Source organism: Chlorocebus sabaeus, chromosome 23, assembly GCF_047675955.1.
Source record: "Chlorocebus sabaeus isolate Y175 chromosome 23, mChlSab1.0.hap1, whole genome shotgun sequence".
In the NCBI taxonomy this organism is placed as follows: domain Eukaryota; kingdom Metazoa; phylum Chordata; class Mammalia; order Primates; family Cercopithecidae; genus Chlorocebus; species Chlorocebus sabaeus.
The window spans coordinates 32,716,364-32,740,173 of NC_132926.1; the positions used below are offsets into that span (position 1 = coordinate 32,716,364).

General features: G+C 50.4%; 2 protein-coding genes across 2 annotated transcripts; one reads left to right on the forward strand and one right to left on the reverse strand.

Annotated features, from left to right (window-relative positions):
- The first annotated feature begins 586 nt into the window (after positions 1-586).
- Positions 587-5,767, forward strand: IL17B (interleukin 17B). The gene is made up of 3 exons (XM_008014936.3): positions 587-674; positions 2,894-3,183; positions 5,208-5,767. The coding sequence occupies exons 1-3, from the start codon at positions 654-656 to the stop codon at positions 5,437-5,439; spliced, it is 543 nt and encodes a 180-aa protein (XP_008013127.1). The 5' UTR covers positions 587-653; the 3' UTR covers positions 5,440-5,767.
- A 4,318-nt stretch (positions 5,768-10,085) lies between these two features.
- PCYOX1L (prenylcysteine oxidase 1 like) lies at positions 10,086-21,691 on the reverse strand. The gene is made up of 6 exons (XM_008014934.3): positions 21,554-21,691; positions 16,913-17,119; positions 15,544-15,718; positions 13,585-13,796; positions 12,240-12,380; positions 10,086-11,759 (listed from the first exon to the last, which is right to left on the reverse strand). The coding sequence occupies exons 1-6, from the start codon at positions 21,639-21,641 to the stop codon at positions 11,098-11,100; spliced, it is 1,485 nt and encodes a 494-aa protein (XP_008013125.3). The 5' UTR covers positions 21,642-21,691; the 3' UTR covers positions 10,086-11,097.
- Between the last annotated feature and the right edge of the window lie 2,119 nt (positions 21,692-23,810).

The following is a 23,810-nucleotide window of genomic DNA, read 5'->3' on the forward strand; positions in this document are numbered from 1 at the left end:
GGGAATAACAGCTCTGACACCTCTAACTCACTGTTAATAGTGACAAGTCCCTTTCTGGCTCCAGCCTCAGTTTCCCTGACTGTGATCTAGAGGGGCTGGGCTTTGGTCTCCTAGGGCTGCTGAACTCACCTGGGGCCGGCAGAGGCTGGAGTGCCTGAGGCTGTTTCCCTGGGAGATGGGGCCTGTGTCCCGCTTCTGGCCAGCACAATTTGAGAACATTTGCTCTCCTGACCAACCAACGGCCCATCCCTCCTCCACCCTCAACCTCTTGCCATCCCCAAAGCAAACGAAGCTGATTGTCTTAGCTGGCCCTGTGGGTGCTGGCTGGGCGGCCGGCCGCAGGCCACAGGCGGAGGTGCCACCAGCCAGAGCCCCACCAGACACACAGGGCATTGTCCCTCGGTCAACAGCCCCTGGGCACCTCAGCCCAGCTCCTGGCCCGCCCCCACGCCCCTCACTGTCTGCCACTGCGCTAGGCTCAGCCAGCTGGGGGCCCAAGGCTCCCAGCTGATGATGAGCCCACCCACTCACTCCCCCAGCAGCCCCCAGTTGAGCTATAATTGCTTCGCTCCATCCTGTTGCTGCCATTTTCTCGGCGGCATCTGGGGTTCCGGGCGGGCAGCAGCTGCAGGCTGACCTTGCCGCTTCGCGGAATGGACTGGCCTCACAACCTGGTATGTGGAGCTTCCCTGCCGCACCCCACCCCTTTTTAGAGCCCAAATATGTCAGTTTTTCTTTCCTATTGATTAATGGCTGCCTCTATTTGGTTTGGAATCTGCAGAGGCAACTTCTCTGTCTTCTCCCCCAGGACTAGAAAGAAACAGAGACTGGTCACTGTAGCCATGGCCAGCAGTGCAGGCTCCTGAACGGGGCTCAGCCGGGGCACACTGAAGCCTTTTCAGACCAGAGGCGTCTGGGGAGATCCCGGCAAACTCAGTTAGCGGGGTTTTTCCAAACAGACCTGGCTTCTGAGGTCCTGGCTGTGTGACCTTGGGCAAGTCCTTCTATTTCTCAGTGTCCCATCTGGAGAGTGAGGGAGGGGGACTTTGATTCTATTCTGTTTCTCCGAGTGGAGAGCCAGAGTTTAAGAATGCCCTGTGAGAAACTCTGATGAGAGAGCCTATTGTTAGGGAGACATTTTTTCTGCACTAGAATCTAGGACCAAAAAGGAAGAATTTAGCAACTGGAATCTCTGTTGCAGATTTTGCGCCAGCAAATACCTCTGCCAAGAGGGGCTCTGCTGAAACTTGTTTCCGAGAGTCAAGACTTGCTGGGTAGCCTGGATAAAGCAGGCATGGGCCATAGGGCTGTGGGGCTGTGAGCTGAGGCATACAGGGAACACACGGAGCCTATCTCAATTTAGGAGTCAGAGGTGCCTCCATCCTGGGAGCTCTGCCTCACACGCAGGCATTGTCCCTTCTCTCTCTGGATTCCTGGGGAGTCTGGGTTCTGCTGGGCCTGAGTCCTCTTCCTTGTGAGCCAAAGGCTTTCCTGATGCTCTGGTGCTGGGAGGGAGAAGTGGATGGCAATGGGTGGGGTGTGTATGTGTGAGGAGGGAAGGCTCAGGGGAGGAGGGCAGTGCAGGTGGACAGGATGTCCTTAGCCCACAACTTGCCCATCTTCCCAACTTCGTCTCATCCCCTCTTCCTCCCACTCACTCCTAATCAACATTCCAGTCCATTCAGCAAAGGTTTTCTTTCTTTCCTTTCTTTCTTTTTCTTTCTCTCTCTCTCTTTCTCTCTTTCTTTCCTTTCTCCTTCCTTCCTTCCTTCTCTGTAGACGGAGTCTTGCTCTGTCGCCCAGGCTGGAGTGCAGTGGCGCAATCTCTGCTCACTGCAAGCTCCGCCTCTCAGGTTCACGCCATTCTCCTGCCTCAGCCTCCCGAGTAGCTGGGACTACAGGCACCCGCCACCACGCCTGGCTAGTTTTTTTGTATTTTTAGTAGAGACGGGGTTTCACCGTGTTAGCCAGGATGGTCTCGATCTCCTGACCTTGTAATCCACCTGCCTCGGCCTCCCAAAGTGCTGGGATTACAGGCGTAAGCCACTGTGCCCAGCCTCAGCAAAGTTCTTAACCAGTTCAAACCTCCTCTCTCATCTTCCCCCAACCCACCCCTCCCACACCTGTAATACTTCAACTCCCTCAGCCCATGCCTGCCACACCTCACCTGACAAGTCCCTTACCCAGAAAAGTTTCCCAGGCCATTGTCCCAGCACAGCTAAGCAGGAGGCCCCACTCTTCTCCAGCCACACCCTGAACGGGCCCATCCTGGACTTGTTGCTAGTGAGACCTGAGTGTTTGTCTTCTTGTTCACTGTCTTCCTTCTCAGACATAAATGACAGAAGGGCAGCGATGGGGACAGCCATTCATTTACTCAGCGAATGTTCACTGAATGTACCACGCAGACACGGGGGATATGACAGTGTGTGGAAACAGACACATGCCCCCACAGAGTCCATGCTGAGTTGGGGGCAGACACATAAAAGAATCGTACATACAAACTATAAGACTGAAGTCATGCAAGAGGCGTGTGGGTTATGAGAGCCCAAGAAAGTCCAGAGACGTCCCTAAGAAAGCGGCACTAAAGCTGACACACGAGGGTGGGAAGGTGTCCAGGAGGTAAAGAGGCAGAATGCTGCAGGCAGAGGCTGTGCAAAGTCTGTGTGGCAGGAGGGAGCATGCTGAGAGTAAGACTGAGAGAAGACCAGAGGCTGCAGTACACAGGAGAGAGGAAACGGGGTAATTTGAGGAGGGAGAGCTGGGGGATGGTGGGCAGAGTCAGACTTGAGCCTGGGAGACCCCTAAGAGCAATGGGAAAGGACCATGGATCCCAAGTCTTGGCCCAGAAAGAGACTTGGCTCTCCCAGCTTTGACCTGTGGCTTTCCTCCCCAGCTGTTCCTTCTCACCATTTCCATCTTCCTGGGGCTGGGCCAGCCCAGGAGCCCCAAAAGCAAGAGGAAGGGGCAAGGGCGGTCTGGGCCGCTGGCCCCTGGCCCTCACCAGGTGCCACTGGACCTGGTGTCACGGGTGAAACCGTACGCCCGCATGGAAGAGTATGAGAGGAACATCGAGGAGATGGTGGCCCAGCTGAAGAACAGCTCGGAGCTGGCCAAGAGGAAGTGTGAGGTCAACTTGCAGCTGTGGATGTCCAACAAGAGGAGCCTGTCTCCCTGGGGTTACAGGTAGGCTGGGCAGTGGTGGCAAGCTGTCTTTGGGGGGCGGGGGCCTTTCCCACGCCCCAGTCATTGTAATGGTTAAGATCTCAGATTCAGAGGTCTGGGTGCTTGGGTTCGGATCCTAGCTCTGCCTCTTACTTGCCTGTGAGGCTTTGGGCAAATGGATTAGCCTTTCTGGGCCTCAGTCTCCTCAATGTAAATGGAGGCAATAGTAGTACCTACTTCAGAGTCTTATTAAATGAGATATCCATGCAGAGCACTGCCCTTATTGTTCTTCGAGTCTCCGTGGAAGTGCCTGCAAGGCTTTCCCCAGATGTCACTTCCTCTGCTCTGTGGGCCTCTGACACCCTTCTCAGGTGTGGCACTTCCATGCAGTGTTCCCGTCTGTGTCTCATGCTGGACCTGGGCCTTCCCAGGGCCGGCATCAGAATTACCTAGGGATTCCCATGCCCAATCCAAACTTCCAGCAGCGAGGCCCAGTAAGTACTATTTTCTTATAGCTTCACATGGTCAGGGCGCACAGCAGGCTGTGATGTGGGAATCAAGACCCGCTGCCCTGGATAATGATGGCAGCAGCATCCTCTCTTGGTTGTAGCTCCGCTTCCTTGCTCAGTGCCTAACCCACAGAAAGGACCAAAGATGAAGGAATGGGTTGACCCTGAGGTCCTCACTCACAAACCCAGGCCGGAGATTTTTCAGCCACATGACATACACCCTGAGACTCTAGAATAGCACTGTTCATCAGAACTTTCTGTGATGATGTAAAGCCAGTACGGTAGCCACTAGCCTCATGTGGCTACTGAGTACTTGACATGTGACTACTGTGACTGAGGGATTAACTTTGATTTTTTTATTTTTTGTCTGAGATAGGGTCTCACTCTGTCACCCAGGCTGGAGGACAGTGGCATGGTCTCAGCTCACTGTAGCCTCTGCCTCCTGGGCTCAAGCAATCTTTCCACCTCAGCCTCCCAAGTAGCTGGGACCACAGGCATGCACCACCATACCTGGCTAATTTTTTAATTTTTTGTAGAGATAGGATCTCACTATGTTGTCCAGGCTGGTCTCACACTCCTAAGCTCAAGCAATCCACCTGCCTTGGCCTCCCAAAGTGCTGAGATTACAGGCATGAGCCACCATGCCCAGCCTGATTAATTTGACACATGAAACTAGTGGCTACTGCACTGAACAGCGCAGCTCCAGAAAGTGACCATTGGAAGGGTCGGTAAAGATCCTCCAGAACAGAGCTTTTCACATCTGACTGTGCCCATGAATCACTCAGGGATCTGATAAAAATAATGCAGCTTCAGATTTAGGAGATTCTGCATTTCTAGCAAGCTCCCAAGCATTAGGTGATGCTAATGCTCTATGTCCACAGGTCCAGTTCACCCACTTCCTTGTCCCGTAGTTAGCAGATGGGGAAACCGAGGTGCAGAAAAGGAGAGGTCACAAAGCAAGTCCCTGTATGCGAGGCTCCATGAGAGCACCAGGAGGGAACTTGCCTGCTTTGTTCATCAGTGAACACCTAAAATCTAGGACAGAACTGCTCATGTGGTGAGCATGTAAGTGTTGAATAAATGGAGATTAAGTCAGAATAGAACCCAGACCTCCTGACTTCCTTGCCAGTGGAAATTAGGCATCAATAAAAATAATCCACATTTTATTTCCGTGGATTAAGTTTCCCAACAATATAAACACAGTGGGGGTGGGGCAGGCAGAGGGAGGCCTTAGGCTACTTCACGATCCCCACAGCATAACCTAGTACTGGGGTGGGCATCTGGCTGCACGAAAGAAGGAAGCTGGGTGACTGGTGACCTTGAAGCTGGATAACCTTGGGGCTCTCAACTTGCCTTCCATGATCTTCAGTTTCCTCATGTGGAACACGGAGTTGATTACTGCCTTTCCTCCAGCCCAACACAGTCTTGCTGTGGAAATTAAAACTTCGATTAGGAAAGGCAGGGGTGTGGGGTATGGGTGCTGACGGGCCCTTTCCTGATCACCTTCCACTCTGCTCTTTCTCCTGCTCCCTACAGCATCAACCACGACCCCAGCCGTATTCCCGCAGACCTGCCGGAGGCACGGTGCCTGTGTCTGGGCTGTGTGAACCCCTTCACCATGCAGGAGGACCGCAGCATGGTAAGCGTGCCGGTGTTCAGCCAGGTGCCTGTGCGCCGCCGCCTCTGCCCGCCACTGCCCCGCACAGGGCCTTGCCGCCAGCGTGCGGTCATGGAGACCATCGCCGTGGGCTGCACCTGCATCTTCTGAAGCACCTGACCCAGAAGCCAGGCCAGCAGACTGAGACCATCCTCCCTGCACCTTTGTGCCAAGAAAGGCCTATGAAAAGTAAACACTGACTTTTGAAAGCAAGACTCTGGGTTTGCTTCTTGTGGCTTCGAAGTCAAAACCAGGGTCAGGGTAGGAGGTTCCTGGGAGGTAGATTTCAGATAAATATAAAGGAGGATTTGTCCTCACTCTGAGTTCTCCAAGGTTCTGAGTTTCATCACTCTTGAGTTCTGAGGTGGCCTATTAGAAAATAATGTGGTCACCTCTACTACTTAGGGCTATCATGTGTTTCCTTTATTTATTTATTTTGAGACAGGGTCTCACTCTGTTGTCCAGGGTGGAAGTGGCCCAGTCACAGCTTACTGCAGCCTCAGCCTCCCCAGGCTCAAGGGATACTCCCACCTCAGCCTCTCAAGTAGCTGGGACTACAGGTGTGTGCCACTCCACCAAGCTAATTTTTGTCCTGTTTGTAGATACGGGGTTTTACCATGTTGCCTAGGCTGACCTTCAACTCCTGGGCCTCTTCGCAGATCACACTTCTGCCCGCCTCAGCCTCCCAAAGTGTTGGGATTACAGGTGTGAGCCACCACACCCGGCCCATGTGTTTCCTTTAATTTGGGTTTGTAAGTCTATATTTCAACCATGTTAATGTGACTTGGTTGCTATAACCAATATAGGAGTTAACAAGAGCTAACTGTGTCCACTTAAGGGTCACTGGAAACAAGCTCTTTTGAAGCGGGGAGCTCCCCATCTCTGAAAGTGTCAAGTTAAAGCCAAGCTTCTCAAAGGTATTATGGAGCAGACGCCTGCTCTGGTTGGAGGAGATGATCTAAAGTATTTTTCAGCTCTGAGATTTCTCTGCAGATCAGACTTAGACCCAAAGAAAGGCTTCCAGGTTGCCAAAGAGCAGGTGCTTTTCACCTGGGATTGTGCATCTTTGAAATTTTCATGTATGTACTTTTTCGGAGCTGAGGATTCCTGTTTTGAACAGACACTCTTAAGTTGAGAAGTGTCATCATTCTTTCTTCCAGCCCTGTCCAAATCTCCTGGGAGCATCGGAATCTCCTGGAGGGACTGTTAAAACAGCTTGCGGGGCCCCACATCTAGAGGTTCTGATTCAGGTGGAGGCTGATACTTTGCATTTTTTTGCAGTGTTTTTCTTGCATTTCTAATATATAAATGGTTGTTTCCAGGTGATGCTGGTGCTGCTGGTCTGGACACTGGCTTATATTAAGATACTCTGCTGATCAAAAATGGCAGTGTGTTGGCTTACTCCTGTCATACCAGCACTTTGGGAAGCTGAGGCAGGCGGATTTCTTGAGCCTCAGGAATTTGAGACCAGCCTGGGAAACACGGCAAAACCTCGTCTCTACAAAAAAATACAAAAATTAGCCCAGCATGGTGGCACGAGCCTGTAGTCCCAGCTGTTAGAGAGGCTGAGGTGGAAGGATCACTTGAGCCTAGAGAGGTTGAGGCTGCAGTTAGCCATGACTGTGCCATTGCACTCCACCCTAGGTGACAGAATGAGATTGTTAAAAAAAAAAAAAGCCAAAAACAGCAGTGTAGACTGATAAATCCTAAAGTCCGTGCTGTGCTGACTCGTGACCCCTGGATGCAATTCCCCACTTCCCCCTTTGTCCCCTAGCAATTCAATCCTCCCCCTGGGCTCTCTAACCCCTGCAGCAAATCCCAAATCAGCTGTTCTAGGGCCTAAAAATACCTTCTCTCCCACAAGACAGCTGAGGGGCTCAGACTATATTCTGAGGGTAAGAATAGCTAGCACTTTAGAGTTAACTTTAATAAAAGGGCCAATGGCCCAGGACAGGAATACTTGGCTTGGCTGCTCTAACTTTAGTGCTTAAAGCAGTTTCAGCTCTGAACGTCTTAAGGGTCTAATTCATGAAAGGCCAATGATTAGGTATGTGCCTGCCTGGGGTGGTAAGTAACTTACCTTTTTTGGGATTGTTCTAGAGTGGATACTGGTTAAAATTACCCCAGGAAGCTTCGGCTGGGTTCCAGACACATGGAAAACAGACTTCCTGTGCTAGCGCATGCTGATCCCTTCAGCAGCTGCTTCTCCACCCTCGGGGCTGCTCTCCAGGTCTTAAGACTTCAGCCCCACATGAAGGGCCCACAGCTTCCAAGCCCTTTCTGTGGGGTGAGGGTGTGGGAAGAATTGAGCGGCAGGAGGGTTGCTTGTAGTCCTGGGAGACCCTAGGTGCTCTGAGGCATAGGGGCTGGTGGGGAAACCCCTCATTGTGGTAGGAGGGGGGTGTCTGTCTTCTACCCAAGCATCAGGAGCCCCCAGATGCTCCATAAACACCAGCTAGCTTCATACGGATGATGCCTTTTCCTCTTTCTGGGCTTTAGATTCCTCATCTGTGAAATGAACAAATGGGATTTGAGGATCTCCAGGGTCTTTTCCAGGCTTACCATTCTGTGACTTAGAAGCTTGGCCTTGGTGGCTGGGATGGCCACTGGCAGAGCTCTGAGTCCCAGCTGGCTCTTCCCATGCTCCCAGTTTAAAGGCAGCAGCAGGAAGCTCAGATCCTTTGGAGAGCTGGCTCTACACAGCGCCCTGGAACTTCCTTTGGTCTAAGTGTGTTTCATGTTTGCTTCCTCTAGCGAGAAGCTCGCACTCCACGAGACAGGGGCCTTATCCCTTGCTCAGCGCTGTACCTCCAGGACCTGGCAGTGTCCAGTGCACATAGGGGCGCGGTGTTTGGTGAATGAGTGCACAGATGCCTCTAGGGGGAGCCCAAGATCTGCCTCCTGCTTCCCTCTATTATGCCTTCATAGGTGGGTCAGAGCAAAGAATTCCTTACCAACCTCCCTGGTCCGCCACTGCCAATCACCCACCCCCATTCTACCCTCTACAGCTGCCCCTTATCCCCCAAATTTTGCTTGGGTCACCTGCTCCAGGAGGCAGAGTTCCCATGAAGGGTATTAAACGTCTACTATGCTGCATCCAGGACTGAGGATGCATGGCCCTTTTCCTGTTTTGTTTGACTGTCTTTGCAAATGCTCCCTTCTTTCAGGGGTCCGTGAGCTGCTGGGGGCTTATGTCCAGGCCTGAGAAGGCTGGGGTGAGCCCCGGGGCAAAGGCTTCCTGTTGGTTCTCATTTCTGGAATCTGTCCCTTCCTCCCTGCCTCCAAGGAATCAGGTTTGGGCTTGGGGAGGCAGGGAGTGTGGGCATTTTGGCTGGCTTTGGTTCTGAGCTGTTTGGGCCTACTCAGGTAAAGCAGGTTTCTGAAGGACATAGCCAGTTCCAATGCAGTCATGCTTGGGCGTGGAGCCAAAGCCCAGCCAAGGACTGAGGATCGAATGTTAACTGCCTTGATTTGTGTCTTCTGTGCACATATTCTCTGTAGGGATGCAAGGGAGGGGGTAGTTATCAGGGATAAGTTTTGTATTGTCCAGTGCTGGGTCAATATCAATTATTAATTACACCATGACAGTGCATGCCATCCTCATTTCAAACAGACCATGAAAAGATGCCATTACACACTTTGATTTCACTGGGCTTGGGCTTGAGAGCCCCATTTGCATGTGGCTGACATTGTACCTCTCTCTCTCCAATACCCTTTCCCCCTTTGACCTTGAAGTTTGGATGAGACCACTTCTGCTCCAGGGATAGGACCTGACTGCTCTAAGCCAATCAGCTTAATCTCACACCCTCCCTGCCTGCACCATAGTTACTGGTCTTGTATCTGAATCCCAAGCCAATCAGCATGTGGCATTCCCTTGACCACAGGAATTGGTTCAGGGGTGGTCCAACTGGCCAAGCCCAAAATCTGGTTCATTGCTTATGAGAGAAGACCTTCTCTTCCTGGGAGCTGTTGGCAGCCATCTTTGACCACGAGAGAAATCACGGAACTGTGAGATTACACAGTGCTCTATGCCTAGACTTTAAAGCCATGATAACTAACAAAAACTTTTTATTGCTTAAGTCAAAGTTTTCTACTACTTCATCAAAAGCCTTCTTACTTGGCTGGGGGCGGTGGCTCACATCTATAATCCCAGCACTTTGGGAGGCCGGGGGGGTGGGTGGATCACTAAGTTTAAGACCAGCCCAGCCAACATGATGAAACCCCATCTCTACTAAAAATACAAAAAACTAGCCAGGCGTGGTGGCAGGTGCCTATAATCCCAGTTACTCGGGAGGCTGAAGCATGAGAATTGCTTGAATCCAGGAGATGGGGACTGCAGTGAGCCAAGATCACACCATTGCACTATGGCCTGGAGAACAAGAATGAAACTGTCTCAAAAAAAAAAGGCCTTCTTACTGATGTGTCAGTTTCATAATTTCTATAGTTATCAATAAGTGCATACTACTTGTACTTTCTTTCACAGCCATTACCATCACCCTGGCACAGTAAAAACCACTTCAGAGCCAGTTTGGGCCTCCACCAACTAGAAGGGTATTTTGCCCATGCATTTGGCAGTGTTGTTACTCTGGGCACCCAGGCCCTTTCCCTAAAGCCTGACTTAGCAAGTCTGGTAGGACTTTGGCATCTGCATCTTTCTCAAGGCTCCCTCCCCTTCCCCAGGAGATACTAATGTAGTGGTTGGTCCCTGGGCACCTAAGACTTAGCTCTTCCATTACAGAAAAGAAGAGGTCCAAAAGGAATGAAAAGGGCTTTTACTTTCTTTTCTAAAACAAGTGATTTTTAAGGGTTTGTAGAAAAAGCAAAGCAAAGCATAATTCTCCTCTTACTTCAAGCTAGTGTCTGATGAGAAAGTACCGGGGTAATCTCTGAAGAATCCTACCCCAACACCTTCTTTTCTTTTTCTTCTGCTGGAATGAACATCTAGGGGTGAGATATGACTGCTCCCTACCCATCTGGGGACTTGTCTTCTTTATATTGTTGCATTCCTCAATCTTTGCATAAGGAAGAAAATGGTTAATTCCTGTAGGTGAAAAGGAAAAAGCCTCGCATGTTTCTCTTTTCCCACTGGTTGCCAGGAAGCTTGGAAATACAGTGACGACTGTTCAGGCACGTCTCTTCCTTGGGTCCTACCACAGTCATCTCCTCCAATATGCAGTGATGTTGACAGGCTTCGAGACGGTGACTAGTGAGTTCTGAACTAGGTACCTCAAATCTAGCAAGTCCACAGTAAACAGGAGCTATGATCATTTCTTAGGTTTTCTGATCTTCTCTTCTACTTTATTTGTAACCATCTGGTTGTAAATGTTTTATCGTAGTTTGCCTCAACTGATTGTCCATTGTGGGAGTAGGTAGTGAAAAAAAACAGTAATAAAATTAGATTCACAGTTCTCTGCCTTACATTCCCTCCCGTAGTCTTCTGGTTTCTAGCTAAAAAACCAAGTCTGAAGCACCTTGTGAAGACGAACTTTTTTCTTCTTAAAAAGAAATAAATAAAACAAATATACTGGCTTGGATTTCCTTCCCTTTTCTTACTTTCCCCCTTAAAAAAAAGCAGCAGCCACCGTGTGGACCCTTAAGATAGGCAGACAGTAGGCCACCTGGACCCACACTGGAGGGAAAAGACACTTGATACACAAGGAGTCAGAAAGAGGCCTGGTGGGCAAGCATGGCTTATTCAGTCCTGGGCTGCTGTGGGGTGTGATCCATTTTCAGTGGGGGATGAAAGTTCCCAGGCTCTCCCCAGAGCCCTCACAGTTCAGTCTTGACTTTGTGCATCAAATCTTTTTGATCAATCTTGTCTAGGTCCTGGTACCAGCGGTTGTAAGCCAGCAAGGCCACATTCTTGGCAGCCACGGCCATCACCTCCACGGAGCTGGCCGCCCACTCCAGGGCATTGAGGTAGAAGAGCTGGTCATGGAGTGCGAACCTCGGGAGCGTGGGGCGGGAGCCATAGAGGGGATGGGCCTGCCACTCAGCTGTCTGCACTGAGTAATAGGAACGGAAGAGGGTCTTTAGCTGGGTCCGAAAGAGTGGCTTGGGGGACTGGACTCGCCAAACAGCTGCCTCCTGGGGCTGCTTGCGCCGGAAGCTGGCAGAGATGTTGACAGGGCAGATGTTGTCCAGAGTGCAGAAGAAGCTGGGGAAATCTGTGGTAAGGATGTTGGCAAACGGGAAAAGCTTAGGGTCTGGGAAACCGAAGTAGGAAGAGTTGAGGTAGCCGTGGACCAAGGAGACGACGGTGGGCTGGAAAGAGCCCTGCAGGCCATCAATGGGCGGGTGGAAGCCTGCAAACGTTAAGTTGTTGCTGCTGTTGTCCAGGTGCAGGGGGGTGGCAATGACCACGATGTCATAGAAGTCAGAGCTGTTGCCTACCTCATTCTCATACGCCACCTGGTACAGGGCTTTCCCCTCTGGAAACAAAAGAGCACAAAAGTCAACTTTCCTTTGGCTTCTACCCACTGAACTCCCTACTGGGGCCCAGCATTGAGGTTCTACTCTGGGTGCAGCGGGGCTGTCCAGATGGTGGGTCCTGGCCTCTCCATGCTGATGCGGCTGCAGAGGAAGCAAGGGGCATGGAGTCAGGAGACTCAGTTTCTGCTCTGCTTCTGCCGCTGGCCAGCTGGGAGGCTTGGGCAAGGCTATCATTCAAAGTCCCCATTGGTCAACAGAAAAAGGCTGGGTTGACAGAAGTCTCAGTTTTCTGGCTCTGACATTTGAATTGGGAAAATAGCACCCTCTAGTGTCACCTGGCCGGGTTGGGGCTTCTCAATGCTTTTTCGGACATACTCCCCAGGGGGATCACAGACCAGAGCTGAGGTACAAAGGAGGCAGAAGTGTCTGTCCACTCTCTGGGAATGGCACACCTGCCCGCTCCTGCCCTGGCTACTCACCTGTGCTGTGCAGGGTCACGGAGGTCACTGTGGCATGGATCACATTGGCCTTGGTGAGCTTCAGCAAACCGGAACAAACCAGCTTATTGCCTCCTTCCACAGACCACAGGCTGCCTTGGGCCCCGGCTAGTGACATGGCTCCTGGGCAAAGCGGGAAGTGGGTGCTGATAGGTTGTCAGGGCCGTGGGGCGGGAGGGCTGGGGAGTCCAGTACTATTTGACGGTGCCTCCCTGCCAGAGCAAAACTCTCCCAACCATGGGCGTGGGGAGATGGCAAACATATGAGTAAGTACAACGAAGTGCACAGCGCTATGCGGGGAAGACACTGTGCTCAATGAAAGAGCCAGCTCCCACAGACCACATATTGTGAGGTCTATTCTATGCAGAATGCCCAGACTAGGCAAATCCACAGAAACAGAAAGCAGATCCGTAGCTGCCCAGGGCTGGGAGGCTGGGGGGTGTTGGGGAAGTGAGGGCTAAAGGGCAAGAGGTTTCTTTTTGGGATGATAAAAATGTCCTAAAATTGACTGTGGTGATGGTTTCAGAATTTCGAACGTGCTAAACACCACTGAATTGTGCCATTTAAATGGGTAAATTACGTGGTATGTGAATTTTATATCTCTCTACACAAAAACGCTATGAAGGAGACACATAAGATACTGAAAGAGTGAGCAGAGAAGCCACACTGAGGGGACACTGAGGCAGGGCCTGAAGGCTGAGAAGGAGCCAGCATGTACAGAGCCAGATGAACAGTATCGAGGGCACAAGGGAGGTGCTTGTTACTGTAAACCTTTGAATCCATTTAACAAAAATATCCTGAGTGCCTAGTATGACCTAGGCACTGTTCTGTGTTTGCGACGTATCAGGGAACAACAGACAAGGATTCCTGCTCTTGTGAAGCCTGAGTTCTCCACTCTTGTGGTCTGTGCTAGCAGACAGTAAGCTACACACAGGCCCAGCCACCCCCATGAAGAGCTGGGAAGAGGAGGTGCTGTAACAGTGGCTCAAAGGCCTCAACAGGGCAGTTCTTGAAACCAAAGTGTAGAGAGCAGAACATTATCTCAGCTCTAACATTTACACGCATGCAAGGGATTGAGGCAATTGGGAGTGGTAGAAACACACTGGACCTGTGATCCGAGCCTTGCTTTCACTGTCTGTGAAGTGGGGTGATACTATCTCCTGCCAACTCACGACCAGTGCCAAAATCAGATAGGATGGGGCAGTAGAATGCCTACGTAACTGCAATGAGCTGGATAAAGGCGAGGTTATCATGGGGACCCCCAGCCCATTCTGAGCACCTTGGGTGGAGGAGGGGCAGGTGGGCAGGTCAAGGGTTGGGTGCTCACCTGCAAAGGCGGGCATCACTGCTGACTGGCCATAGCTGGCCCGCAGGACAGCAGAAACGACATCATCAATAAAGCGCTGCGTGACGCCCACCTGCAGCAGGGACTCGGCCACAGAGTGCTGGGTCATGTTGACAAAGGTGGACTCCCCCAGTGAGTAGAGCAGCTCCTCCACACCCGAGAAGGCATAGCCATGGGCCTGGTACTTATAGATCCTAGAAGACACATAGAACTGGAGTCCTTGCGCAGGAAGGCTTTCTGCCTGACCACCTGCCCCTGGGTCACAGTGCCTGGGAGGCCCACCAAAACCCATCACTTCCTCTACATGGGAGAGGAGGCTGGTGATGTTCCCTGGCACCTGTTCTCTGACTGTGGCAGGCCTGCCCCACCTAAAGGGAGTGTGGAGGTATGGAATCCTTCTAGGCCTGGCTTTACATCACGGCTATGCTGCATAACAACTGTATCACTGCTCTGAGCCCCTCCCTGCCTGAGGTCATAGTTCATAACCCTTGCTTCACCCAGCTGGGACTGCCAGGCTGTGGGCTACGGCCCACCCCTGCTGACATATCTCCTTCTCCAACAGTGTCGGCTGTGCCACAGCTTCTAGGACCCGATGGCACGTTGCAACTTCATGCTGATACTGTCACCTTCTCTGCCAGTCCAGCCTGTCCTCTCCTCTGGCTTCATCTGACAGGGCTCCCACTCACCCCCAGGCTCATGTCCTGTCGCTCTATCAGTCATGCAATCTCACTAGCATGGACTGGAACCACTGATGAATTTCCTGACTGGCAGGCCTTTGAAATGTTGCCCATTCTAGGGCTTCTTTTGTAAATATGTTGAGTTTGGTTATCAACAGGACACCAGATGGAGTGTCCAGAAAGTAGAAATGTGGGTCTGGAAGTGAAGAGGAAACTAGGGCTGAGAGGGAGAAGTCATCTCCCATAAAACGCAGAAGTCAACATTATTGGTCTGGATATAATTGACAAGGGAGAAAAACATCAGAAAGAGAGGTACGGAAATAAGCTTCGGGTGACATCTGGAGAATATAAGGAAGAAGTGCTATAAACAGCAGAGTTATAGAATGGGAAGAAAGTGGAGAAATGCCAGGAACCAGGGAAGGAGGGCACATGCCACACTTGAGTGTCTGACACTGAAGGGAGGCAGACAGTGATGGGGTCCGGGGAGCAGTCCCTGCACCTTAGGCTGGAAGCAGTGAGCACCTTCGGGAGGGACTTTGGGGAAAGGTGAAGTGACACCTTGGTGAGTGAATGAACAGGGAGAGAACAGACCACTTGCCCTCCATATCTGGGACCAAAGGTGATGGGGAGGGGGCTGGAGCCCAAGGATAGGAGGAGTGGTGAAGAAAGGTGTTTATTCTAGATGGAAAAATGAGGACAACAAAATTTGCAAATGAGTGGTCCACAGGCTGCATCTGCCCTACAGATGTGTTTCATTTGGCTTACAAGATGAATTGGTTGCAAATGTTGAAAAACTGAAAGTTTTCACACACAACTCTGGATTTCTAGCTTCTTCTGAAAAGTGAGTAGATCTAGCCACATGAGGTGGCCATTGTACACGGCTGGCTGCAGATGGCTGCCGTGGAGGGCTGGCTGCCTCCTTCAGAGGGGGCCTTGTTCTGCTCTTTTCCACCTGCTGATTCAATGACTCACATCCCAGTTCAGCCCTTGTTAAGTGACTGAGTTTGCAACCCACGCTTTTATTAGCATCAGTGTAGTAAAGGGTAAGAAAATGAGTGTCAGTGTGACAATATTAGGGAGACCATTACTGCACGAAATACGGCCATTCCTCACGCCAGGGGCTTGCTCTGAGCCTGCACTGAATTGTGCTGACTCAATTCAGCAAGGACCTTTTCCTTTTTCACAATGTACAGTCAAGCTGGTTCCTCCCCCACCTCTTCTTGGTCCCCCTGGAACGCCATCCCCATAGCTCTGCCAGCCCTACCTCATGAACTTCTCCATGACCTCCTCCACCCACATCTGCAGCCTCAGGAAGCTGATGCCGTAGTGCCACCAGAGGCGGAAGAGGTTCAGCAGGTACCAGTCGGTCTCCTCTAGCACCAAATGCTCCCCACCGAAGATGGCGCTCCTGCCCACCACCTCGCGCCGGTGCCTCAGCCCTGCAGAGACAAAGAGGAGCCCCTCAGGTTCCCCCCAAGACTTGGGGCCTTCTTGACACAAATGGACTGCTCCATTAAAGGAAACGTAAACACTATGGTTTGCTCATTTGTGCTGCTTGTTTATAAACAGTAAACAGATGCACTGGGAAAATGTCTGGACTACCTAGTCAATAAAAAAAATGAAAATGAAAATAATGTGACATTTTACATTTTTTTCCCCCAAGAGGATCCACAAGTGAGGGAAATTCAGATTTTATCCCAGAATGTCCAGGGGCTGAGAGCCACTGGGCTTGCTCTGAGATGGTGGCCTTGGGCCCTGAGATCACACTGAAGTTATCCTAGCTCCTCACAGCCATCCTGCACTCTGCAACTTGACAGAGCAGTGGACTCCTAAATACAGATAGAGCTGTTATGACTTGTCCCTTCCCCACGCCCACATACTACACACACTGCTCTCCACTTTAAAAATACACTGTATCTTGGAGATTGTCCTATATCTGGGCATAAAGACTTCCCCATTCTGACTGCTGAACAGCCTATTGTGTAGTTATACAGTAATTTGTTTAACCCCAGGTCCTAGTGGATAGGCAGGATACTTTCAGCCTTCTGCTATCACAAACAATGCTGTAATGAATAACTTGGTATCTATGCTACTGTGCACATCTGTAAGACCAACTGTAGCATCACTTCTGAGAAGTGGAGTTTCTGCATCAAACGGAATGTGTATTTGACAGATGTTGCTGGGTTTGAATCCCACCTTTCTTGCTGTAATGGCTTTAGCTTAAATCCATACATTTTCTGAGCCTCCGTTGCCTTAAGAGGAGACATAATGCTCATCTTGCAGGTTGGTAGGGGGGATCTGAGGTAATGCCTACGTACCACCCAGAAGGTGCCCAGCAAGCACCAGCATGTGGAAGGTGATATAATCACAATTATTTAGAGGCAGCAAATTGACAGGGAAAGAAACTGGCCTAGGAGTCAAACCTGAGTTCTAATCCCGGCTCTGCAACTAACTCACTGTGTAACCTCAGGCAAGTTCCTTCCCCTCTCTTGTCTCTGTTGCTCCATCTGTAAAATGAGGAGATTGGGCCACATGACCTTCCGGCCTTGACGGTCTGGGAAGTCTGAGAAGGGCCCAGTGCTGTCACCAGCCCCAGGGCGCTGGGCACTGGAGCCCCAGGACTGACTACTCACCCAGCAGCTTGACGAAGTCCTGCATGTGCAGGCTCAGGGAGTGGAAGGAGGCAGCCCCGCTCTCATAGTGCTGCTTGTTGACTGAGATGGTGGCCAGGCGGCCACCCACGGTTCCCTTCTCGTACACATCGATCTGCACCCGAGGTCCAAAGTGTTGCTGGAGGAAATGGGCCACGGCAGAGCCCCCGATTCCAGCCCCAACCACCGCTGTCAGCAGGCCCGGGTGGTAGGGAAGGAGAGAGACAGAACATGAGAGTGAGAGGCTGCAGTTCACACTGTATCCTCCTGCGCTGGTGGTTCCCAGGTGCTTAAATTTCATAGGCTTTTGACATTTCCAAAAGGAAATCTGCAGACTGAGTTGTCAGTAGAGCTATTAATAAGCAAAGGCAAACCTGAAAACTGCCGCCTACTATACCTTCATTTCATAAAGAAAAAGGTATTTCAGTAGCAAAAGACCAGCAAAGAATATTGAAAGTCAGGATGACCAATTAAAGAGAATAAATTTAGTTTTATATAAAACTTACTACCTTGCTTCTAATTTTCTTATTTCACTATGAATCATTAAAAGTTACTGACCAGTTCTGTTCAGTGATCAGTGTTTGGAAACCATGCCTTAATCCAGGGACTGGCAAACTACAGCCTGCAGGCCAAATCCAGGCAGATGTCTGTTTTTGCAAACTAAAGTTTTATTGAAACACAGTCATGTTGCTCTTTCAATTACTGTCTATGACTGTTTTCATTTTAGGCAGAGTTGAGTAGCTGCAACAGAGACTTCATGGCCTCAAAAGCCTAAAATATTTACTCTCTGGCCATTTACAGAAAAAGCATACCAACTCCTGGTCTAGTCCAACCTACCACTGGACACTTAAATCATCTCTATGTCTGTGTTCGTGAAGACTGGAATGCATCTGCCAGACGTGGTGGTTCACACCTGTAATCACAACACTTCGGAAGGCTGAGGCGGGGGCAGATCACCTGAAGTCGAGAGTTCGAGACCAGCCTGACCAACCCTGTCTCTACTAAAAATACAAAATTAGCTGGGTGTGGTGGCGCATGCCTGCAATCCCAGCTACTTGGGAGGCTGAGGCAGGAGACTCGCTTGAACCTGGGAGGCGGAGGTTACGGTGAGCCGAGATCGTGCCATTACACTCCAGCCTGGGCAACAAGAGCAAAACTCCCTCTAAAAAAAAAAAAAAAAAAAAAAGACTGGAATGTACCCTATGATGGATTGCTCATTACCCTATAGGACACTATACTCCAGTTTGAATTCTTGTTACAAAGTTTCAGCTTTTTTGGGTCTTATCATGCACTGTCTTTACTGTACCTCCTGCCTTCCCGTTATTTGCAAACTTGGTTTACATGCCATCAGTATTCTCATCCAAATCACTGACAAAAATGTTTCATGGGACAGTGCTTGGAGGTGCTGCTAGGAAACCACTGCCTGGACAGACATCAATCTTGTTGTTTTTTTTGAAATAGGATCTGGCTCTGTTGCCCAGGCTGCAGTGCAGTGGCATATGGGCTCACTGCAAACCTTCCAGGCTCCCAAGCAGCTGAGACTACAGGCACATGCCACCATGCCCAACATATTTTTCGTAGAGATGAGGTTTCACCATGTTGCCCAGGCTGGTCTTGAACCCCTGAGCTCAAGTGATCCTCCCGCCTTGGCCTCCCAAAGTTCTGGAATTACAGGCATTAAACACTGTGCCTGGCCTGACACTAATCATTAAACAGTCCTGTGAGAAAACTGTAAACTAGCTATGAAGCTACTGAACTGGACTACCACCCTACCTATAATTTTGGCCAACCATGTATCTGAAACACCACTTTCCTCTCATCAGACAGTCCAGAGGCCTTACCCAAAAAGAAAATGAAATAAATCTGGTGTAACTTGTCCTTTACTGGACCCATTTGGACCCACAGAGTACCAGCTCCTGCCAGGAAGTCACAGGCAATCCTCAGACAGCACCAGGTTCTCTATGATCTGGCCTCTGCTTATTCCACTTTCTGCCCTACCCTCCCAAGATGCCACCTTCTCGTCTGCCTAGGCTTCTCTTATTGTGGGTGCATAGCTTTGTTCTCTCATCCTGGGCCTTTGCCCAAGCTGTTCCTTTGATAGGAGTGCCATCACCCTGTGTCTCACTGGCTTCAACAGCCCTCAGACATCACCTGTAACTTGGCTTCACTGTCCCACCTGAGGGGAGTCAGGTGTTCCTCCTGCATATTCCCACAGCACACTCTGCTTAGCTGTACTGTGGTCAAGTTATTTAAGGACAGAGAGAGCGCATGGTCACTATGTCCCCAGATCCTGGCAGACAGTAGAGTTCATGAAGTATTTTTTCTGTGTTGAAAGAATAAACCACTTCCTCTCTCAGTACTTACAAAGCCACTTCCAAGACAGCACATAACCTTTTTATCTTAACCACTGTGCTCCCATCCCCTCCATGTGCAAAGAGTCCCAAATTACCCATTTTTTCAGAGAAACTGATATTAAGGCCTAGAAGCTGCCCGAGATCAGGAAGCAGAAGACACCACTTCATTGTGAACCAGCTCATTTAACACAACTGACACCCATTCTCTAATTTACAGTAAGATGTCCTGGGGCACAAAGAAAAATCCAATAGGCTTTTGTCCCCCAGCAGCCCAGCAAGGATTGGGCAGACAGACTCCTGCACACAATTAGCTAGGACAACCCATGATGAAGTGCAACAGGGTTCCAGGGAGTCCTGAAGAGGAAGAGTGAATTCTGCCCCAGAGGGTGTGGGGACACAGGCTTCTCGGGGAAACAAGATTTCATGTAAGATGCTGGAGGACAATCAGGTTTATCAGTGAGAGGACACGCACACTCTGCAAAGAGATCAGCATGAGAGGGGCAGCATGTGGAACTATATGGGTGAGTTTAGAGGGTCCTGATGCCACATGGGGGTTCTCAGATTTGATCCTGCAGGAGCACAAGGATTAAGCCATCCTAACAGGAATCCGCATTCTTGTTGTGGGTAGAGTCCAAACCACCAAGGTGAACAGAGGCTCCCGTCAGAGGGCTGAGGAAAATCTAGAAAGGTAAAGGGCAGTGTGGCATTGCCAAGTGTCCCAAGCTCCATGTTGCCACAATTCTGCTGAGTGGAGGTCCTGCCCCTTCCCCAATGGTGAGAAATGTCTTGTCCTGTTGCCTGTTCCCAAGAAAACGGGGAGTGCCCTGCATATTCCCACAGCACACTCTGCTTACCCCTAGCCACACTGTATTCAAATGATTTAAGGACAGAGAGAGAACACATGGTCACCCATGGATACTGCCCGCCGAACTCTTCCACATCCTTCAAAGCTCGGCTCAAACTCCACCTTCTCCATGAGGGCTTCTCTGGCTACTCTAGCCTCAGGATTCCCTTTTCTTGGCAAGCCCTTATCTCTCAGTCTCAAACTGGTTTCTGGCATGCTTCAGTCTTCTTAACCCTGTATGGCCTGGGCTGTGGTTCTGCTACACAAGAAGCTTTAGCACTGCACTGGACCCTGTAAGTTTGTGATGCTTCTATGAGATGTTCCAGGCACTCCTGCCAACTGGGGTGCATGGAGGGTGGCCTAGTGGAGTAGGGTCTTTGTCCACCCACCCTGAAGCCCAGCATTTCTGTCTGTGGGAATATTATGTGTGAGGGACTTGAAAATCTTCACGAGTCATGTAGTTAAAATGACAATCGTTGAGGGAGGAAAAATAAGCAACTGTATACACGTATGAAACTCTAGTCAATGATATGCACGATGAAGTATTTAGTGAGGTGTCCTGATGTCTGCAATTTATTTGGAGATGCATCAAAATGTAGGATGGATTCGTGGGTGTCTAGAACGGTGCATGATAGTTATGTGACACAGCAAGTATAGTAGCAGTTAATGGCAGAATGTAGGTGGTGGGTATACAGATGACCACTATAAAATTCTTGCTGTACTCGTGAACATTTTCAAAATAAAGTATTGGGGAAACCACACGCACAATAAACAAAAAGACTGTTGTTAAAAGTTCCCCGTTCTGTCAGCAAATCTCCAGCAGACCTTGTGTTCTGTCTCTGTCGGGACTGTCTCCTACCCACCTGAGTGGGGGGGAGGCGGGGGGAGGAGGCGGGGTTTGGCTTACACGTTACTTCCAGGAAGCACCCCTGGGGCCGCAAAGACAGGGTGAGGCGCCCCTCCTCTGCATGCACCGTACTTCCTCAGCTCAGCACGGACTTCCCTGTACTGTGAGGGCTCTTCCCCCAGCAGGAACTAGAGCACCACGTCTGCTACACAGAGAGCCCTCAACCAACCTCTGTGAAGGCCATCGCCCAGCCTCTCTGTCCTCTGTCACCCGGGGGCCTAGCAAACAGCCAGGTCCATGGCAGATGCTCAGCGACCCTGGACCTCCCTGTGAGATCCGCGGCCAGTCCTGCCTAGGCCTCTTTTCCGTCCTAGGTGGCCCTCTTCACATGCCATGCCCCGGCCCCATCAGGACCTTCCCTGCCGCGTCCCCTTCGGCGCCTCTCCTCCACCCAGCTCCTCTCCCGAGGACCCCTCCCTCACCCAGCTGCCCTCCTCTACCTCCACCTAGCTGAGAACTGAGAACCCTTTACCCGCCAGCCCTCCCCAAATGGGAACCCCACCGCGTCCTTCCCGCACCGATTTTGCCCGGCGGGGCATCTCCGCCAGCAGCGGCGGCGGCGAGGAGCGCGGTCAGCGCGGCGAGCAGCGGTGCTGCGCGGGCCATGGCGGGCGGCGAGCGGGCAGCACGCTGGGTTCGGGCGCTCGCGGGTTGGCGCTCGGCTCTTCGCCCCGCCCCGGCGCCCCACTGGCAGTCCCGCCTTCCTGCCGCGCCAGACCTAGCCCCGCATTGGCCGAGCCGCCTTCCCTCTCCAGCACGAAGCCCTCATTAGCGCCATCTCTCTCGGGATAGGCTCTCTCATTGGCAGCTTCCGCGTTCAACCCCCTGCATGCGGGTTCCTTATTGGCTGGTTCATTCTTGCCCGGCGCAGGTGTGCGCGCCTCGGGTCCTCAGCATCAGGACCAGGGCCCAGCTGCCGGAGAGGGATGAAAGAGACAAAAACTGAAGCTTTGAAGACCTCGGTTATGTCCAGCCTCTACATTATTAGCTCTATGTCTTCTCCGTGTCTCATTGTTTCCTCTTTTATAACACAGAGGAAGAGTCCTGCTCCACCTTTCTAGCTGGTTGTAACCATCTTATGAGATAGGGGATATGAAGCCGTTTGCAGTGTTTCCAAGTGCTGGAAATTGCTGAACAAGCATGCGGCCAGGGTGGTAAGACACTACCCTATTCATATGCTGACACAAGCCCCTGATACAAGCCCTATGCTTTCGATACTGACCTCCCCAGCTGTTATTTATGTGTTTGCAGTTTATGTATAGTTAATATCTCTGCTTTCTGCTTCCTAAAAACCAAAAGGCGGGGAAGGGTTTCATCTACTGTCTTTTTCAGAAAGGAGAAAAGGAGGGATGAACTCCCATTTTCATCCTCTAAGAAGACAAGAGCAGCAGCTCAGACTTGCCAGTTTATCACGCTGTGAAAAACAGATTTCCTCTGACAGAAAATAAAGTTAGGGATGAGTTTCAGAATAAAGAAAATCCGGAGGCTGGGGTGGCTCAAGCCTGTAATCCCAGCATTTTGGAAGGTCAAGCAGGAGGATCGCTTAGGCCAGAAGTTTGAGACCTGGGCAACAAAGTGATACTCTGAGACCCCGTCTCTTAAAAAAGAGAAAAAAAAAAAAAAAAAAAAAACTTAGCCAGGAGTGGTAGTGCACACCTGTAGTCCTAGCTATTCAGGAGGCAGAGGTGGGAGGCTTGAGACCAGGAGTTTGAGGTTAGTGTGCGATGATTGTGCCACTGCACTCCAGCCTGAGTGACAGAGTCCCCATCTCTAAAAATAAATACATATATAAAAATAAATGAAATCCGTATTTACTCAGTGAGATTATGGCTAAAAGAAGAAACTGGGCCGGGCACAGTGGGTCATGCCTGTAATCCCAGCACTTTGGGAGGCCGAGGTGGGCGGATCACTTGAGTTCAGGAGTTCGAGACCAGCCTGGCCATCATGGTGAAACCTTATCTCTAATAAAATGCAAAAATTAGCTGGGCTTGGTGGTGTGCGCCTGTAATCCCAGCTACTCAGGAGGCCAGGGCAGGAGAATCGCTTGAACCTGGGAGGTGGATGTTGCAGTGAGCCGAGATCGCACCACTGCACTCCAGCTTAGGCGATGGAGCGAGACTCCGACTCAAACAAAAACAAAAACAAACAAAACTGAAGGGATTCAGAGAATGGTGAAAGAGCTTATAGCTGGGGTTCTAAGTCAGCACTGCAACTTAACTTGGGCCAAACTGGATTACTACTAGTAAACTGGTAGATGAATAAACATGCATTTGTCATAATCTTAAACTTTTTTGTTGGCAATGTTTGTATCAGGATGCAACATCTTTTAAGTTCATTTCCAAAGATTCAAGATACTCCCTTAAACAGTTTTTAAAACAAGCACTCATTGACCACTGTGTGCCAAGTTCTCTTATGAACTTACTCTGATTGTCATTTTTTTGTAGGGTAAATCATGTTAGTGTTCAAATTCATCTTCTTGTCTATACTTTGCTTTTAATTTTAGGGTCCTTTGTAATTCTTAAATCTAGAGCTGTTTTCTTCTGTTAGGAAGCCCCTCCAACCCTACCAGCCCATTGACAGTGTGTGTGTGCTCATCAACGTTGTAAGAGAGGTTTGAAAGAGCTGATAAGGGGAAAAGTAAGTAGGCATAATTCTTGTGGCACAGAGGTGCCAGACTGGGAATGCAGTGGGGTGACTGTATCATTTTATCTGCTGTTGTGTAACAAACCATTAAAAAATTTAGTGGCTTAAAGTAACAGTCATCTATTTTGCTCA

What these genes read in the sequence shown, in the direction of transcription:
- IL17B (XM_008014936.3), top strand. Translation starts at nt 654, where the DNA reads ATGGACTGGCCTCACAACCTG. An exon ending in TGGACTGGCCTCACAACCTG is followed by an intron (nt 675 to 2,893) that starts GTATGTGGAGCT and finishes TTTCCTCCCCAG; the next exon opens with CTGTTCCTTCTCACCATTTC. An exon ending in CTGTCTCCCTGGGGTTACAG is followed by an intron (nt 3,184 to 5,207) that starts GTAGGCTGGGCA and finishes TGCTCCCTACAG; the next exon opens with CATCAACCACGACCCCAGCC.
- PCYOX1L (XM_008014934.3), bottom strand. Translation starts at nt 21,641, where the DNA reads ATGGCCCGCGCAGCACCGCTGCTCGCCGCGCTGACCGCGCTCCTCGCC. An exon ending in TGCCCCGCCGGGCAAAATCG is followed by an intron (nt 17,120 to 21,553) that starts GTGCGGGAAGGA and finishes GCCTGCTGACAG; the next exon opens with CGGTGGTTGGGGCTGGAATC. An exon ending in CGTGACCCTGCACAGCACAG is followed by an intron (nt 11,760 to 12,239) that starts GTGAGTAGCCAG and finishes TTTTGTTTCCAG; the next exon opens with AGGGGAAAGCCCTGTACCAG.